General features: G+C 47.7%; 1 protein-coding gene across 5 annotated transcripts; it reads left to right on the plus strand.

Annotated features, from left to right (window-relative positions):
* The first annotated feature begins 104 nt into the window (after positions 1 to 104).
* KPNA6 (karyopherin subunit alpha 6) lies at positions 105 to 18,324 on the plus strand. 5 transcript variants are annotated; one of them, XM_080567086.1, is made up of 15 exons: positions 2,958 to 4,761; positions 7,976 to 8,335; positions 8,490 to 8,623; positions 9,356 to 9,451; positions 9,747 to 9,846; positions 10,153 to 10,247; positions 11,197 to 11,328; positions 11,555 to 11,643; positions 12,646 to 12,745; positions 13,735 to 13,898; positions 14,283 to 14,361; positions 14,759 to 14,884; positions 15,489 to 15,616; positions 16,122 to 16,300; positions 17,262 to 18,324. In XM_080567086.1, exons 3-15 carry the CDS (start codon positions 8,495 to 8,497, stop codon positions 17,444 to 17,446), a joined length of 1,602 nt encoding a protein of 533 aa, XP_080423212.1. In that variant the 5' UTR covers positions 2,958 to 4,761; positions 7,976 to 8,335; positions 8,490 to 8,494; the 3' UTR covers positions 17,447 to 18,324. The 5 variants fall into 5 exon arrangements, with proteins under 5 accessions (XP_080423209.1, XP_080423211.1, XP_080423210.1 ...); XM_080567083.1 differs by lacking the exons at positions 2,958 to 4,761; positions 7,976 to 8,335 and adding an exon at positions 105 to 245 and having other exon boundaries at positions 8,490 to 8,716; XM_080567085.1 differs by lacking the exons at positions 2,958 to 4,761; positions 7,976 to 8,335 and adding an exon at positions 108 to 245.
* Positions 18,325 to 18,518: the final 194 nt, after the last annotated feature.

Below are 18,518 nucleotides of genomic sequence, written 5' to 3' on the forward strand. Positions count from 1 at the left end.
ATGAGGGGACGTGAGGGGCTGCGGCTGGGGGGATGTGAGGGGCCAGAACGTGAGCGGCCATGGCTGAGGGGACGCCGTTGGGGCGGGGCGAGTCCCTCCTCCCGTCCCGCCCCGGGGCGGGGCCGCGCGGCGCGGGGCCGTTTGGCTCCTCTCGGCCGCCGTTCGCCGCTCGCCGCCCGCCCCCCGCCGCCCTCCCGCCATATTGTGGCCGCCGCCGGGAGCTGCCGCCTCAGGAGCCGCGATGGGTGAGGGCGGCGCGGGACGGGACGGGACCGGACCGGACCGGACCGGGTGGGGGGACGCCGGCCCGCCGGGGGCTGCGGCCCGGCCCGGGGCCGCCCGTGCCCCTCACCGGGCCGGGAGCTGCGGGCAGGGCTCAGCCAGCGCGGCCCCGGCGGGGCCTTTCCCGGGCGGGGGGAGCCGGTGCGGCGGCGGCTGGGCCGGTCGGGGGGCTCGGTGCGGGGCCGCGGAGCTCGGCCTCACCCGGGGCGGGTTGCGGGGGGACGGGCGGGGACAGACCTGCGGACGGACGGACGGACAAACAGACTGACTGGCTGACTGACTGACAGACCGACCGACCGACCGGCAGTTCCTGCCCGTGACCCAGCAGAGCACGGCTCGTCGCCTCACCTCACGGAAATCCTCCCCAGTATCTCCCCAGTTCCCAGCTAAACCGGCCTCAAAGCCCAGCCACAGGCGGCCGCTCCCGGCAGCGCCGAGAGCCCCCGGGGCTGTCCCCGCGCCCCGTCACCGGGATGAGGGAACGGCTCCCGGACACCCTGCAGGCAGCGAGCGTACGGGGGGGGGTTGTGTTTGTCAGCATAAAGCTGGAGATGCTGCAGGGCCCGGAGGAGCAGCCCTCTCGTTAGCTACAAGCAAATAACCGCTGAGCGTTGCCCCTCCGCGGGTCCCGCAGTGCCAGGAGGTTTCTGGCATCCTGGACGTGGTCTGAGACCGAAGCTCCCCGCTCGGGGTCGTGGCGCTTCCGTGAGGCCTGACGGTGCGAGGGGGGTTTGGAGGGGTGAGGTGAGCGGGGAAGCGAAGCCTGCGGTAGGCCTGTTCCACGTGAGCTTCGTCTCTGAGGCAAAAATTAAGGTCTTATCAATTTTCAACTGCAGCAGCTTTTAACCAGAGTTGCCCTTAGAGGTCTTAAAAATGCCCTTTATGGAGGGAGGCAGCCTGACCAAGATGTCAGGAGCTCCTGTGCCATCTTCAGCTGCCTCCTGCGAGGCTCAGAAGTGAGCGGCTGCGAGTCTGCGGCTGCCCCGGCTGCAGCACCTCCCCGTCTAGAGCAGCTTCTGAAACTTAATGTGCAGCTTGATGTAAAACCTTGACTGGCAACTTTGAATAGAAAAACGTCCTTGGGCCTGTTGGAGCACGTCTGGAAACTGCGTGCGCTTTCTGTGGCTGAGGATATTCGAAGGAGCTTTCCCATCCTTCCCCCCTCTGCCTTGTGGTTTCTCGTTGGAGCTTGAAGCGGACACGTTTCTGACAGCAGCCATTCAACGCTTCCCACTTAAACTTTTTAAAAGTAACTTTTAAAATAAGCTAAGACTGCTTTTTCAGTGCTCTGGGTTAATAGGTCTAAACTGTGGCAGAAGGCTGCTATACTTCGCAGGGTGTGGGTCGGGGGTGCTGTGGTTTGTAGGCAGCTGTAGAGCGTTGGTCTCACCTCCTAGAAACGCCCGTCAGTTCTTTCTTCATTCACCGCGCAGACTGCAAATGTCCGCGTGTCTTTGCTGCGCTGCTCAGCCCATCCAGCAGTAACGTTAGGCTCTCAACAAAACTCTTGTGGCTGATGAATTTAACTAGTTACTTGGCTATTTTGCTTTGTTTGCTTGAGTTCGGGAGAGCAAACATGAACTTTGTAAAGGGGAGCTTGATCATCAAAGTGGTGGGTGTAATAGGGAAAGTACTAATTCCTCCAGCCTTTCACTTTTAAGCTATTGTACTTTTGGAGTCCAGATAAACATGCTTATCAAAGCACAATGCTGCTTGTTTCCGTAGAAAAGCACGTGCTGGGAGGGATGAGCTTTTTGGAATTTTGTAGCTCTCTGCAACTCTATTTCAGGCTGCTGTAGGACTCCTGTATCTCTTGTGGGTCAAGTTTGAGTTGATCCTTGCTTTAGGAACTGTTACAAAGGGCTCCCTGACCTCAGGCGAGAGGGAGTTATACTTCTCAGACCATCAATACGCTCTTAAGGAAGTCTGAAGGTCTTGGGACATGTAAATCAGGCTGAAGGGGATTTATAGGTGCCAAACGCCAGACTTTTGGGGTGAAAAGGTCAGGAGGAAGTAGAGTTGAAGTTCGTGTTCAGAGAACCAGGCTCAAGGACAGCGAGTTCTCCTTACGTCGGGCACGGACAGCCAGAGGGAGGCCTAATCTCGGGCTGACCGTGGTGAAAGACAAGTATGCTGCAGGGCTCTTAATTCCTCCGAAGAGAATTTTTGTGCTCCCCTCCCCCTCCGCAGGCAGCAGCGAGGCTGTTGCACATTCCTGCAGTGATATCACGGCCCTGGCTCTCGCAGCGAAAACTGACGGGAATGAGCCAACGGCGACTGCTGCACCAGACAGCCAAATAACTGCGTGGATAAGTGCTCTGTGAGCACACGGTGTACTCCGGGAGAAGCACCCGGGTGGCAGCAGCCTGTGTTTGAGACCGCTCTGCAAGACTGCTGCCTCTGCTTGCTTGGAGCAGGCACTCGGAGAACCTGCAGGAGGACAGAAAAGCAGGAGAATGAAACGAGCAAGCCAGACCTGTGCGAGTGACAGAGCACAGCACTTGGCCTCTCCTCCAGGGTTAGCGGCGGCTGGGTCACTCCAGGGCTGTGGAGGAAAAGCCTCGAGTTGCTGCTTGCTTGGCAGCACTCCTTATGTAGTTGTTGTGTTTCCTGTAGGCACAACTCCTTGATTCCCTTTTCCCTCCGTCACCTTCTGAGTGATGAAGTGATTTTATTCCCAATTTGCTTTTCACTACAAAACTATCAAAATGACAGGTTCAGTATAAAATGACAGGCTTGGTGTAGGAACCTGTCCTGGGCTCATGTCTGCCAGCAGTTTGGAGCTGCCTCTTCATGCGGTGCACACTGATAATTCAACTGTTTGTATATATTCACCATAACCAACTTCACTTGGTTTGTGTTCAGGAAGTACCGATTATTTAGGCTTCGCTTTCTACATTCTCAACTAAACCATTAAGTTGTCCTGGACACGCTCCTCTAAAGAAGTTAGGTCTGTGTCTGTAGCTGCTGTTGCCAAGAACCTTTATGCTGTGTTGTAAAGAAAGTGCTTTAAACATCCATTTAAGAATTGACTAAAGACATGCCTGTAGTGACGTATAACGCATTACGTATCTGAGGTTCAGAAGAACTTCTGTTTCTGTTGCTTCTCAGACTTCAGGAGCTTTCACAAATAAGACAGGAAACAGAGAATTCACACAAGCACTGCTAATTATCAAGTAAACTTAGAGAGGGTGTACAAACTTATTTCAAGCAAACCTCGGCTGTTACTGCTGTTACAGTTGCAAGACATCAGCTGTGGTCTTCAGAGCCACACTACGCTTACAAAGAAATTGGTGGTTAATACTTGGCTAGGTGGAGAGAGGGTTCAGGTTTTGAGACGCTTCAGGAATGCGTAATGCTGTTTCATTTGTTGCCGTTGCACCGATTTCTGGGGTCGGGGCCTGCAGGGAGGCAGGTGGCAGGGGGTTCCTCAGGCTTTTCAGGAGAGTTTATGGGCTGGAGAAACTTTCTGCTGGGGAGAAGAGATGCGAAGGATGTAAGCAGCAAGGTTGTCAAATGCAACTTTTTAGGTCGTCGATTGTGTTTTGCTCTGATTCGTGGAGCTTAGGGATTTTTCTTTCCTTGTAAGTGACCAAGTTCATGCTGTGGCAGGGAAGGCTTGGGCTGGAAGAGGCCTTTCTGGCCTGCTGCTTGCTCAGTTGGGCTAGCTTTGAGAGGTACCAAGGGGCTGCCAACTGACCGAGATCAGTGCTTTTAGTTCATCAAATGCATTAATTTGCCCTTGTGTAATTCTGCTGCTGTATTGAACTCCAAACACGCGGCTGTCAGCCCTCCTTGCTGGCCAGGTGTTGCCTTAGGTACATGTCCTGTGGCCAGCAACAGGACTGTAATAGATACCGTACAAAGATTACCTTCGTGAAAGGGTGTTTTGGCTTAAAGAAAAGCCTGGTTAGATCTGTGAGTGTAACTGTTCCTCTGTTCTCTCCCTCCAGTCTGACTCAGCAGCACAAGTCCCGATTTAGACGTGCGAGCCCCTGCAGTGACTCAGCTCCGAGGCTCTAATCAGCAGCTGAAAAACTGCTGGAAGCAGTTCCCTTCTGTAAGGCAGAGCAGTGGGGAGAGCGTCAGCTGGAAAGAAGCAAGGCTGGGTTTCTGATTCAGTAACGTTAAGAAGCCGTTATAGTCTTGGCGTGGTAGCAATGACCCTGGAATTGCCTTTCTGGCCGAGTGCTGTGGCTTTGTTGGCTTTTATATGGGTGGCTGCGGGGCCTGAGGGCTCTGGTGAGCCTTCAAAGTCCAACCTTCATCCTGTTTTTTCATTTACGTGGTAAAAACTTTCTCATCATTCAATATAGGGTAAGGAGGAGGGTGGCATTCTTTCGTTCTATCGTTCTTTGGCTTACGTGACAACGCGAGGATTTCTCCTCACTGAAGCCGACCATTGCCAGCAAACCTGCAGCAGGAGCCAAACTTCTCCGGCCTCCCGAAGGGGTTCCCTTTACGCAGGGAACTGAAAAGGTATTGTTCGGCTAAGCTTCGCCCCCTAAGTTTGTTCCTGTAGTTCCTGCAAGAGAATTCTCAGCTCGCAGACCACCTGGAAGCGTTCCCAGAGTGAATTAACTTGATAAAGCCTGTCTTTGATTTACATTTACATCGTAGCTGCCGTGCAGGGAACGGGGTACCCGGGGCAGCTGCAGGCTGCTCGGGGGAGCTGCCGACGGGCTGCGGGCTGAGCGCTGCGGTGCAGGAGGAAGCAGCCTGAGTGCCCCGCTTCCGTGGGGCGCTGCGGGGAAGCCCGGAGCCCAGGACTTGTGCCTGGAACAACATCAGAACGATTCTGTAATTCCAGGGTGTGAGCTGATGCTATCTTGATACAAGGCAGGGCCTGGTTGGTTGTTAGAGAAGAAAACTGTCCTAGGAGAGGCACAGCGCAAGGCACTGTCCTAGCGCTTTGTGGAGGTTTGGGTGGCCGCTGAAACTTCAAGCAGCTAAAAGAAACGTGCTCTAGTTAGGTTTCCAGTGCCTCTTAGTCAAGAGCTTTTCTATAAAAGCAGAAAGTTCTCGGAGCGACAATTTACGTTAAGTTGCAAAGTGAAAACGTGTGGCTTGAGCGTTGTCTGCACGTCACTCGTAGATGACTGTGGATGAGTGCTTTTCCTGGTCAGGGAATCAGACTGCCCCTCCGGCCTGACTTAGTGGGATCGCCGTGTGGGTAGAATTTCAGTTAATAGTTAACGCTGCCGAAGCCTGGCTTGCAGATATACTGGATGAGCCAGATGTTTTGTGCAGAGAATTTGTGTGTGCTTGGCCTCCTGCTGTCAGTTCTGTTCCACGTGTTCGTGCTTGCTGCAGCCTGGTGCTGACAGCATCAGCTGAGCTCACCACAGAGTCAGAATCTTGCACCCGTGACGTCGCTGCCATAGAAATGGGAGGTGAGGTAACAAATTGGAATTCCCACGTCAAAGTATTGGGACAGGATGGACTGGAAAAAAGTCAAGAGAAAGGACCTGAGGAGGCGTAGGTGTGCGAAATAAAGTAGAAGACCAGTGGCGGTTGTGCGGAGGTGTGTGGTGGTACAGCCGGCACAGAAAGTCACCCTGCAGGGGCTGGCTGCCTCCGTGGGGGTTCCCTGCAGTGTCAGGGTGGTGCTCAAAGCTCCTGAAATCAGGAGCCTTACGCTGCGCGGCACAGCGTACACCGAGGGCGTGAGACCTTGCTGCCTGGCCGACTTCCCTCTCTGCACTGACAGCCAGCTCCAGGCTGCCGGGGTGTGCAAGTCCCCGGGCAGCTCGACTGTCACGTGCCATTCAGCTATTTGTGGGACGAACTGGCCGGTAATCCTGGGCATACTGCTAAGCCACTTAATCACTTTTTCTTCCTCCCTTTCTTAAAAACTACCTTTTAACTGGGGACTTTGCCTTCCGAAGGGAGGTAGCAAATTTGTCTCTGTTAGGGATTCTGTTGTAATCTTTCTGAATTAAGCTGTTACTCCTTTACGTGCCCGTATCGGCCGTTAGTGCTGGGGTAGTCACATGGATGCTTCACCTACAGAACGAATGGCAGTGGTGAAATTAATTCCTGAACTAAAATCTGTATGTAGATGACGCCTTGTTGGAAGATCTTCTATCTCCTGAAATAGCTGCTACTCGGTCAAAAATAAAGATTTTTCCCCTCTACCCTGGCATACAGCCCTGTAGGAAGGGGGATGGCCAAGGGGGAGCAGGGGCCTGGCTTCTGAGAGCTTCAGGCTGCTTCCTTGCTACGTCAGTGGTCCTCTAGGACAAGGTGGGTGTGTCAAATGCCTTTACAAGCATGCCAGTTATTCCTCTGAACCTCTTCCTTGCGAGAAGAGAGCTCAGGAAAAAAGGAGCCCTGCTCTGACTTGTTTCAGCCCTCCACTCCCTGGGGGCTCTGTGTGTTTTCCTTGGGGGTGCTGAAGTACGATGCAGTCCCTTTTTCGTAGAACTACTGTGCCCTAAACAACTACTGAAGGGCTTTCTAATACAGCACTGGAATACTGCTTCTTATTGATGAAGAGCTGGTGGTTTCTTCTCAGCCTCAGAGGTGCCAAAAAACTCACAGCCCGCTGTGCTACACCTCCTCAAGCCTTGGCATGTCTCTGGGGTCAGCTGAGCTTCAGAACGGGCTCAGGACTGTTTGCCAGCGGCATGGGTGTTTGTTGCAGTGTAAGTGACCAGAGGAACTTGATTTTTTTGGTGGTGTTTGTCTGTTGCCGTTCACAAGAATGTCCTTGCTGATTTGGCCAGGGAAGGGAATGCCCTCTCAGAAAGCAGATACTGCGAGGAGGAGTGTGACTCTCTAATGTCTCTAGGTATTGTCTTGAAATCCTATAACTGAAAGTATTTTTTTTCCTCATGTTAACGTGAACTCTTCTGGTTGTTTCCTCTTTCCATAGCAGTGAGCTGCTGGATATCTGTACACTGTACCTGCCTGTCTTTGGCTCGGCTGTGGGCCCTGCTAGCAGGAGGGCAGTAAGGTCTGAAACTTCTCTAGCTGATCTTGGAGGGCTTCCAGAGTGGCTGGAGGCAGCTGATAAGTCAGACGTGGGCTTTCTGTAAGCAACGTGCCTGAGGAGCACTTAAAGGTTGAAGGAGGAGGTATGAGGAGATAGCTGCCGACTTTCACAGGGTGCTTCTTCCAGCTGCTAGGGGCAGGTGGACAAAACACAGATACTGGTGTCCAGCAGACTGCCAGGGAATTGTCGTCTGGTCTCAGGGCTAACGGGCAGGTCGCTGCTCTGCATTATCACTGCTTCCTCCCTGTCCTGGGAAGCGCGCAGACGTGAGGCCAAGCGATCTGTCTGATAAACGGGAGAAAGGGAGCGTTTGGGAAGATGACGAAAGGAGTTGATGTGGTCGAAGCAGGGGGTTGTAGCTGGGTGCAGCTGAGGAATTGATATCCTGCTGTGCTCAGGCTACTGCTTGGCCCTGGTTGTTTTTACTGCGCCAAATAGTGGAGTGTCACTTCCCTGACTGGGAGGCAAATACACAAGTAATCAGGTTTGAAGTACTGCGTTAGTCAGAGATGAAGCAGCAAAATAAGTAGGTCAGGTACTGAACGCTTGCAGTAAGCTGGCAGGGCAAACATGGCCCGTGATATGTGCAGCTTGTCTCTTTGCGGTGTTTTTAGTGGAGTTGTAAAATCAAGGCTGCAGTTTATTGTGAGCTCTGTTGGGTTTTTGCCACGCAGATGTGGTTTGGTACTTCCACAGGCTGCTCCGAAATGCTGAAGTTGATGCAGTCACTGACCGACAATCAGAACGGCCTTCAGCAGATGTTGGGGGGAAAGGAATGTCGAGGTGTGGATTATTCCCTGATGGTACAAGGGGAATAAGTTCTGCTAATACCAAGCCAGAACTTAGTTACACACCTCCTGAGGACAGTGAAGCTCTTGGAGGAGAAGCCTTTTGTATGGGTAACGTGCTTCAACGTTGTGACGTTGGATCCAGGTTCCTTTCAGAACAGTAAATCTACTCTGCTTCCTACAAACTTAACAACATTCTTGCCACAACAACGCATCACCTGAACTAATCTCAGGATCGTATTCCAGCTTGAAGCTTTTACTTCAGTGTGTAAGAGACCAGCTCTTGCTTTTTACATTAAAAGGCTATTTAATCTGGCTGTTCTTTGCTTTTTGATGTGCACCGACATTCTTGTTGAAAATGATACACTGGTAAAGGAGCAGAGAGTGACCAGAAATCTGAGGCCTTTTTTTCCTCTTCACAGAAACCATGGCGAGTCCTGGAAAGGATAACTATCGAATGAAGAGTTACAAGAACAAAGCCCTAAATCCTGAGGAAATGCGTCGGAGAAGAGAAGAGGAAGGAATTCAACTGCGCAAACAGAAACGAGAGCAACAGGTAACTCTCATCTTGACTAGCTTGTGTACAGCCTTAACACAACCAAGATTGTGCTGCTGCCAAACGGGAATCTTCAAGGATCTGTGCATTAAGGTTTGTTGGCAGTCCTCTTATTTTTCCTGTTCTGAGATCTTGCTTTGCTTTTCCTTTGTACCTAGTACAGAGTGTCGCTCATACCAAGGGCTCTCCAAGCACTTTGTCTTTACGGTACTGAAGGTTTTTGTTCACAGATCCTTGTTTTTAATTTTTGTTATTAATTAGTGAATGGAGTTGCTTCATCAAGAAGCAGGGAGAATAAGTGAAAGTGTGGGCTGCGTGCATTTCTTAACTCTGAGCTGTATTTTTTTTTTTTTTTGCTGGGAGGTCTGTGAAAGTGAAAGGTGATTCTCAGGTGATATGCGTGGCTCAGACTAAATGATTGCATCATCTACAAGCTGCCTTCTCCCTGTTTTCCCTAACTTGTTAGGCCAAATTCTGCGCTTGCCTATACCAGTGCTTTAGTGACTTGGGCCTTTGCATATCTGAGAGCAAGACTTAGCATGTTTTATTATCAGGGTTTGGATGCCAAGCTAGTCTTCAGTGTGCAGAGCTGTTATTAATGACTACTTTTCTATTCAGGTTATGCTTCATCTATAGCTGATGGTATCTTGTTTGGGGAACAAGAATGTCTACTTACGATGACTGTTAATCATTGCTTTCTAATAATGACTCCCATGTTTTGTTCCCTGTCAGCTCTTTAAAAGAAGAAATGTGGAACTGATCAGTGAAGATGCCTCCATGTTTGACAGCCTCCTCGTGGATTCCTATGTTAGTTCTACAACATGTGGGGTAAGGTGCCTCTCCTTGTTGCAATCATGCCTTCAGATAGATTTAATGCTGTGGACTGCATAACACTGATAAACCACAACCTGTTTGTTTTTCCCTGGTTCGGAGAATGTTGCTAGTACTACTACAACAAACTGGAGAAGTCTGCCAGGAAGCAAATAGCGTGCTATAATCTCAGACAGTGCATCTTTGGATTAATAGCAAGCACAAAATTGTGGTAGGCTGTCTGGACTGTGATACCTTAAATAAGCTTAATGTGACATGGAACTGTTGTTCTGTCTCCTTTGCATCCTTTCAGGAGGGAGTGATCACAAGAGAGATGGTAGAGATGCTTTTTTCAGATGACCCTGACCTACAGCTAGCAACCACACAGAAATTCAGGAAGCTACTTTCCAAAGGTAAGAGTCACTCGTCCCTGCCCAAGGGTCTGACATAGGCTTTATTTCAGGAGTATTTGTGCACTTGAAGTGTTTTACAGAAGTTTTTCCAGCTTTGAGTTTGGGGAAGGCTGTGATCTAGAAACCTGATAATCTAGTAAATTTACTAACTATTTATAATTGAATAAATCTTACTGAAAGTGATTCTGAGGAGTTGTCCTGCCAAGTTCAGTACAGCTTGAAACCATTCAGGTCAATAATAGCTCATGCTTGTTATTGCCTTGTATTAGAGTTATATACTATTTTGACACTGCGTTGCTATTTCAGAGCCAAATCCTCCAATAGATGAAGTGATAAACACTCAAGGAGTGGTGGACAGATTTGTTGAATTCCTGAAAAGAAGTGAAAATTGCACGCTACAGGTAAAGCAGACTGTTAGGAATTCTTCCTGGCTTGTAGCTGTTAAATCTTTGCAGCTGAGCAGCATGAACCCGCTGGTGCTATTAGAGAAAAGTGGTCTTGAACCCAAAAGATGCAGGTTGTATGATGTATGGGAGAAGATAAAGATAGCTTTAATGCTTGGAAAGGGGCAACAGAAAAGTTATAGATTGCTATAAATTCAGTCCTTGGAAGAATACTGGCAAAAATAATGAAAAACTGTATTTCAATTGCAGCAGAGGGGAATTTATCATTCCTGTGTCTGATGTTGCTGCTGGAAGCTAGTGGAGCCACAGAGTAAGCGTGTAGGGAGCAATTGTGTAAGGAAAAACCTCCATTATTGGAGGCTTTTAAGAACAGGCTAAGTGGCTGTTAGAAGTGACATAGGTAGTACTGACCCTGCCGTGGGGCAGAGGGATGGACTAGATGGCTTTTTGAGATTCCTTCCAGCTTGGTAATAACTATAGTTATCTTGTAGGAGTTAAAGATACTTCCATACATGGAGTTGGATCTCAGAGCTGATGGCTGCCTTCATAATTTTCTATCTTCCCTCTGGCCCAGGGCCATGTATCATGAGGCATCTTTGTAGTGTTAGCCAGATGAGAGGGTGGGCTAGAACTGCTTGCACTGAGTAGATAAAGCTTCCTGTTCCATGTATTTCTGGGGTATGCCTCTCCACTTTCGTACAGGAAAGTGGTTGTAGAGGTAAATGTCTTCACCCGTTAAGCTGAGCCTATGAGAAGGCAGGTGTGGGTTTTTCTTACTGTTCAAGAAAAATCTTTTTCTTAAGGGTATTGAGGTGTTTTGTTGGGGAATGCTTTCTCTCAAGTGTTTTAAGAGAAGATGAAAGAATTCTGGCTGAAATTTAATAGCAAATACCTTGCTACAACAGGGTTATTTTATTCACGCTTCTGTCATTTCTACTTGTTTCAGTTTGAAGCAGCGTGGGCACTGACGAATATTGCGTCAGGAACTTCCCAACAAACAAAAATAGTAATTGAGGCCGGGGCAGTTCCTATCTTTATAGAGCTGTTAAACTCTGACTTTGAGGATGTTCAAGAACAGGTAAGGTTCACTTCTTACTTTGGGGTTAGGGAAAGAACCACAGCGGATCGCACACAGTTAAAATACAATGTTTAAAATAAGTGACTAGTCTCAGAGCTAGCTTCAGACCACAAACTGAAGTGTCTGTTACCTGGAGTTACAGGAAAATGCTTTCTTAGCACACTACCCTTTTCTTCCTCTGTTTGGAAACTGCGTGAATGCTAAAACTGTTGCTGTTTCCTTTCAGGCTGTCTGGGCATTGGGGAACATTGCTGGAGACAGCTCTGTGTGTAGAGATTATGTCCTTAACTGCGCTATTCTTCCTCCCTTGTTAATGTGAGTAGCCATGAATACTTGCCAATACACTTTGTGAAGTCCCACTGTACTGCAGCAGAGCAATATTCGAGCTGGATGAATAGATTCCCTAGCAATGTGTGTTGATGGGAATCAAACCATTGGTACCAGATGATAAACTGGCAGCTCAGACAAGTATCTGATAACTAGTGGGACTTGGTAGATAACATGCCTTCTCACAAACCTTTACACTGCTCTGAATCTGCAGCGGGTGCTGTTGCAGTGTGCTTGCCTCTCTGAAGTCATAGGCCTTGCTGTTTCACTGTGTCCCTCCAAATGCCTGTTCTTGTGCTTATGCTGTGGATTTCAGGTGCTTGTCTGAGTGGGCTTCTCTAGGACTGAGGAAAGGGAAGCAGGTCTCTGCACACCACCTTGCCTCTCAGCTCTCTGGTGCGGTACATCCCACCACAGTCAGAAGATCTGTCTGTCAAGAGTGTGCTCTCCAGTACCACTCGCTGCTTTGGAAGCGATTGTTTACTGTATCCTGTCCTTGGCAAACTGATGCTTTGTCACAAATGACCTGGTTTGCTATACTGGTCCTCCTGTCAGTCCCCTCTCTCAGCAATAACTGACCGAAGCCTTCCTCAGCCCCCTTACTGTCCCCACTGCAGAGTAGAGACAGCAGTTTGTCAGCTGGTCACTGAGAGGCCATCTCACCTCTGGTGCGAGTGTCTGGGCTGAATTTGATCTTGGAACTGCATTTGACTAACTTACACTTCTTTCTGCAACTTGTCTAGCATGGAGCTTGCTTGTTCCATGTCACTGTAGTGTTAGGAAAATAGCTGCTTGTTCTAGAAGTAGGTGCGTTTCACTCCTCTTGCTCATTGAGAGGCTCAAGTGACAAAGAGCATGGCTTGAGCCACAGCAAGTGGAATAGTGGTTTGACTTCCTTACAGTTGTACAATTATTTTTTTTTATTCCTTTGCTGGTTTCCAGCAACTTATGTTCTACACCAAGGATAATGCGTGGTAATTGTCTCTTTAGGCTCCTTACAAAGTCCACCAGGTTGACAATGACACGAAATGCTGTCTGGGCCTTGTCGAACTTATGCAGAGGAAAGAGTCCGCCACCTGAATTCGATAAGGTGAGAGTAAGTGCCTTGTTGGCAGATGTGATGGGGAGACACCCAGCCAAGATGTTTGTCTAAATTATTTTTGGCCGTTGGACTTCTGTAAGATGTTCTGGGAGGGAATAGGGTGAGGTTCTTCCTGCTGAGGTGGATCTTACTGTTCAGCAGATTTTCGAGTGCCTGTTTAATATTCTGCCAACCTCGCTGCATGGCTCTGTTGGCAGCCCATCAGCTTAGCCCCTCGAGTAAGGGGCAAACCCAGACTTCTGTGTAAGTAGCACATACTCTGGGCTACCCTGAATTCTTTTGTTGTGCATGCTGGAAGCCTGCAACTTTGAAATTGAGGCATCCAGATTTTACAGAACAGGACCTCTGTAGCTACACTACAGCTGCGGTAGCTTTCTTCTTGCCCTTCCCTGGTATGCCAGTGGCACTAACAGAAGGTTCTGCTGGTCGTTCAGATCTGTCTCATCCTTTTTTGTTTGGTAAATCTGAAACTGGTTTTAGATCAGTGTGTTGTTGTTTTGTGTTTTTAAAATGAAAGCTTGCTTATCAAAGCTGGGAAGCCTGCAGTGAGGGGTGAAATCTAAATTCAGTGTAAATATAAAAACAAATACTTGAAGCACTTGGAAGTGTAACTGTGGCTGTTCTGAATACTGAGCTTTTTAGGGTTAGTGAGAACAAGAAATGGAGCAGCGCTCTTGCATAAGAAATGTAAGGAGCTTCCAAACTGCAGCGTGCATGGTAGCACTTGTCTCAGGAGTCTGCACTTGGTCCAAGAGGAAGGGATGTAGTTTTAGTTTAGTAGTAAAGCTGTTGAGGTAACTTTAAACCGTGATTACGAGGTATGTAAGCCAGCAAGGAAGCTGCTGACTTTGGGGAAGGAAGCTGTGGACATTCAATATTGTTATCTTGTCAGTCAGCGTGGCCGTGTGGTGTTGGTATGCAAATGTGGTGGTCCTTGACAGGCTGTGACTAATGTGGGGTGGTGGCTGTTGTTGTAGGTATCTCCCTGCCTGCCAGTGTTGTCCCGGCTATTATTCAACAGTGACTCTGACTTGCTGGCAGATGCATGCTGGGCTCTTTCCTATTTATCAGATGGCCCCAATGAGAAAATTCAAGCAGTTATTGACTCGGGGGTGTGTCGGCGACTGGTGGAGCTGTTAATGTAAGTATCTTGCCTCACTGCTTCAGCCTGGTGAGACTGGGCAGCAGTTCATACCCAAATTGTCAGAGCGCTCCCCACCTTGTGGGGGCAGGATCCAGGCACTGCCGTAACCAGCTCTGCTGGGGCAGTTACGAAAGGGTCTGAAGCAGGGTGGGAGCTGTAGGTTATTGGCCTCTTCTTTCTGAGAGAGCCAGAGCATTTTCTAGTGCTGGAGTGCTAGTTAATGCTGTACACCAAGGAGAACTTACTGAACGGAGGTTTGGACTGAGACTGTATGCTAGGGAATGGAATACTAAGTAATGCAGATGGGAGACTGGGGGGAGGATTGCCTAAATATCCAAGTGCAGTGATGTATTTGTTGTCCTTGCACCATCTTTCCTGCAGGCACAATGACTACAAAGTGGCCTCCCCAGCTTTGCGAGCGGTTGGCAACATCGTGACAGGAGACGACATCCAGACCCAGGTGAGGGGGATAGGAATGTTTTACAGGTGCAGCTAAAGAGGAATACAGCTCTTAATAATATGTATGGAAATTGGGAAGTATGGTCTTGTATGTCTGCAGCAAGTTTTCTTAGGATCAAGGTGCACAATTTGCGTTTCTCTTTTTTTTTTTTGCTACTCTGAAGTGTGTATTTATAGTGCAATTTCAAAAACTCAAACTCTGTTTTTGGGTTATATGGGAGGTGGGGTGGAATACCTTTCTTTACTACATAATGTAGAAGTGCCATTGCTCCCCTCTTCTCTAAAAGGTCAGGGAGGGAATTGCAGTGCCCATACAGCATATTCACGGTGTGAAAATTGAAAGCACTTAGCTTTCTGCCTGATACTGGTGATCTAACTGCTGCTTTCTTTCTCTAAAGGTGATTCTGAACTGTTCAGCCTTGCCATGTCTCCTTCACTTATTAAGTAGTCCCAAGGAGTCAATCAGGAAAGAAGCCTGCTGGACTATATCTAACATCACAGCAGGAAACAGAGCACAAATACAGGTACAGCATTGAGTCTTCTCTAGTACACTTGTAAAAATCCTAGATTCCAAGCTCAGCATTAAGAACTTGCATTTTTTTCATATCTGATGCCTTGAGGCTGTTTTTTCCATATCCTTTATTTGGAAGTTATTTGCAGACTTCTGCACCTAGCCATCTGCCAAACAAAAGCTTTAAAAAAAAAAAAAATGTGCTAACTGTACCTACAAAGACTGGGCTGAAATGAGTCCCACAGGTTGGATCATTGGAGTAATGAGAGACATGGCCCCAGTTTCTCTATATGCAATTAGAAATGCCCCTTTGAAAAGCTGTAGCTTGTTGAGTTTTAATTATCCTTTCAATGACCTGTGTACAAAGGCAGATAAATGATGAAAGCATTCCTACAGTATTGATGTAATAATAAAGATCTACTGTGCTAGTTACAGAATTGAATATCTTGCATTACTAGGATCTGGCTGAAGAATGAAATGGAGGAATCACTGAGGGGAATAGCTTGGAAAGTTCTTTCTGAATTGGAAAATGGAAGTAGAGATTTTGTTCAGGTTTCTTAATAGCCTCTTTAGAAACCGTGTTGTCAATTCAAACACTTACTATTCTCTCTCCCCAGGCAGTCATAGATGCAAACATTTTCCCGGTACTGATAGAAATCTTGCAGAAAGCAGAATTCCGTACGAGGAAAGAAGCAGCATGGGCAATTACAAATGCAACGTCAGGAGGAACTCCTGAACAGATCAGGTACCCGCTGTGGCTCCTCTTAAGGGAAATCTGAATGTATGGTAGCTTCGTCTTTATGGGAACTGCAAGAACAAGTAACAAGGGACTCATTTGGAGAACCTCAGGGAGAGTACCTGAGACACAGGCCAAGCTATACAGATCACATGCTGTGCTGTAAATTGTAGTTTCCTTCTGAATTAAGGATAAGCCAGTCCAAACTACTCCCTCCCATCCCATTTACATAGCTTAGACTAGGCTAAATGTCCAAACTTGATGACAGATTAAAATACAGTGTGGATCTAATTTGAATAGCACCTGCATTTCAAGAAATTTTATTTTAAAAAAAGGGGAGGGGTTGTATACAAATGCAAATAAGTAGCTAAAAATTAGCCTTGCAAAATAGAAATCTTACCTTAAAATAAAGCAATATATTTTAGCTTGACTCACTTCTCCTGTTCTTTATAACTGAGCAAAGGGGATGCTAGCTATCCTGAAAGTGAATCTATGTTCTTGGTGCTCTCTCTAGATACCTGGTAAATTTGGGTTGCATCAAGCCTCTCTGTGACCTGCTGACTGTCATGGACTCCAAGATTGTTCAGGTGGCGCTGAATGGCCTGGAGAACATACTGAGGCTTGGAGAGCAAGAAGCCAACCAGAGTGGGACAGGCATCAACCCTTACTGTAGCTTGATTGAAGAGGCGTATGGTAGGTTGTGGTTGGTGGTCTTTGAAAACAACAGATTATATTGAAAGGTCTGATGCTAAGTGGTTTTTGGTTGCTTTTCCGACTAGTGAAGGGATTTGGTATATTCTAAATTAGTCAGTATTTGCTCCAATAATAGATCATGCTGTCTTTTTTTAGAGTCTTAACGATACAGCGTAAGACAAAACACTAGGAAGCAAGAACTATCACACTTACCTGGGTTTCTTAGAGCTGGATGCCAACTGGATAATTGTGGCTCGCATTGTTGGGAATATTAATCAAAATAAGCTGAGCTAAGTAAGAAGTCCGTGACACTTCTTGCTGCAGTTGTGTGATGGAAATCCAGAGAGACGTAGCTTTTCCCTGGAGAGGCCTAATTTGGTGTTTCTTGTCCTGCTCCTAATGCTCTGAGGAACAGTTCCTATTTTGGTCTGAAATGCCCTGTATACTGCCAGTGTCTTTTTTGCCCTCTCACTGTTACATCGTGTGTCCCAGTAAGAATAATTCTTGAAATTCTTGAATACGTAATGCTTGGATGCATCCTGTTCAGCAGTGGATTTAATTGGGACAGCTAAAGCTGTTGCTGCCCTTCTGCTGGAGATTACTGGGACAGGCCCTACCTCCTTCCCCCTGCAACTGCCAAACTTTTCACAGACAGTGATATTAATTTCATTGATGATCAGTTTTGTGCTCGCAGCTCTCTGCTGGAGACTGTCTGCTTTAGCTGTATCAGCTAAACCTACAATTGGAAAGGCATTAATGCTTTCCGGTACAGATTAAATCCACAAGCAACTCTAGAGAAACAGGAATAGTTAGCTTTAGCTGCTAGTGCTGCTCACAAAATGCTATTCTAACACAGACAAGGGTCTTGCAGTGAATAGAGGGAAGGGTGGAGGATGGATTTGGGACAGCGTGAACAATAGGACCTCCTTGTTTCATTGCATTTCACTTTTTCTTCTCTAAGGCTTGGATAAGATAGAGTTCCTGCAGAGCCATGAGAACCAAGAGATCTACCAGAAGGCCTTTGACCTGATTGAGCACTATTTTGGAGTAGAGGATGACTCCACCCTAGCTCCCCAGGTAGATGAGAACCAGCAGCAATTCATCTTCCAGCAAGCTGAAGCCCCCATGGAAGGTTTCCAGCTATAATGTGTCTGGGGGAAAAAAAAAAACCACAACACCACAAACTTGCCAGAAAGCAACTGGGAGCAGCTGATTGTCCCATTCCTCCTTGCAAATGGAAGGCTGAACACCCACTCCACCTGTTAGGAAACAATTCTTCCTTCAAACAACTAGAAACAGTGCTTTGTCCTCATGGAAAGGAGGGGATGTCTTGCACATTTTTTCTTTTTGCTGCTGCATACGTGTCTTTAATGCAGGCATCTGGGTGGAGGAAGAACACTGAGGTAACAGATTGTACCTCTTGGGGTTTTTTTCTTTGTGGTGATCTCTCCCAAATGTCACTTCTTACCTCGGGTACTTAATTGAGATTTCAGCATTGGGTTGGGTAAGAACACAAATAGAAAGTAAGCATTCTGACAACAATAATTCTGGAAACCTGGGTTGATCTATTTAATTTTTTGCACATATTACTCTTATTAAAGACTCTAATTTGCCAAGAGCAAAGTTTAGCCCTGGCCTTTCTGCGACCCTCCTTCAGTGGACAGTCCTGACAGAGCTGGGCCAAGTTCCCCTGATACATGCTGTAAATGGACAAAGAAGCGGGACGTTCTCCCCCTCCTGGGAAGAGTTTTCTGGGGGAAGGATTCTTCCCTTGGCCTAGATTTTCTTGTTCCCGACGAACTGCTAGTAGCATTTACAAGGAGAAAAGCACCACGACCCCAAAGCTGGTACCTGAAGAGGGCGGGATGCTGGGGTGGTTTCTGAGAGGAAGCACAGCTGCCGCTGCACAGGCTTTGTTTGCATTGCTACTGCTTGGAGTCACAGAACTGTTGAAATGGTGAAACCCATCCTCATCTTTACTTGAAAGCTTTTTTTTTTCTCCTGTGAGAAAAATTGTGTTCTGAGTTCTGGATTTTCTCTTTTTTTTCTGACCTGGGCTGGGGGGCATGGTTTAAGGGCTGTGTGTGGTGCTGACTGCGGCGGCACCGCGCCTCAGTTTGGGGTTTACCCCAGTCACATCATGTACGTTTACTTCAGGAAAAGAATCCAAATCTCTGTATTTTTTTATATCACATAGGGGTAGGGATTTGTCTACGGG

The sequence above is a fragment of the Anser brachyrhynchus genome (genome assembly GCF_964034855.1).
Source record: "Anser brachyrhynchus genome assembly, chromosome: 24".
Classification (NCBI taxonomy): domain Eukaryota; kingdom Metazoa; phylum Chordata; class Aves; order Anseriformes; family Anatidae; genus Anser; species Anser brachyrhynchus.

Coding starts and splice junctions, on each gene's coding strand:
- KPNA6 (XM_080567083.1), top strand. Junction 11,644..12,645: donor ATTCTTCCTCCCTTGTTAAT/GTGAGTAGCCAT, acceptor TTGTCTCTTTAG/GCTCCTTACAAAGTCCACCA. Junction 16,301..17,261: donor CTTGATTGAAGAGGCGTATG/GTAGGTTGTGGT, acceptor TTCTTCTCTAAG/GCTTGGATAAGATAGAGTTC.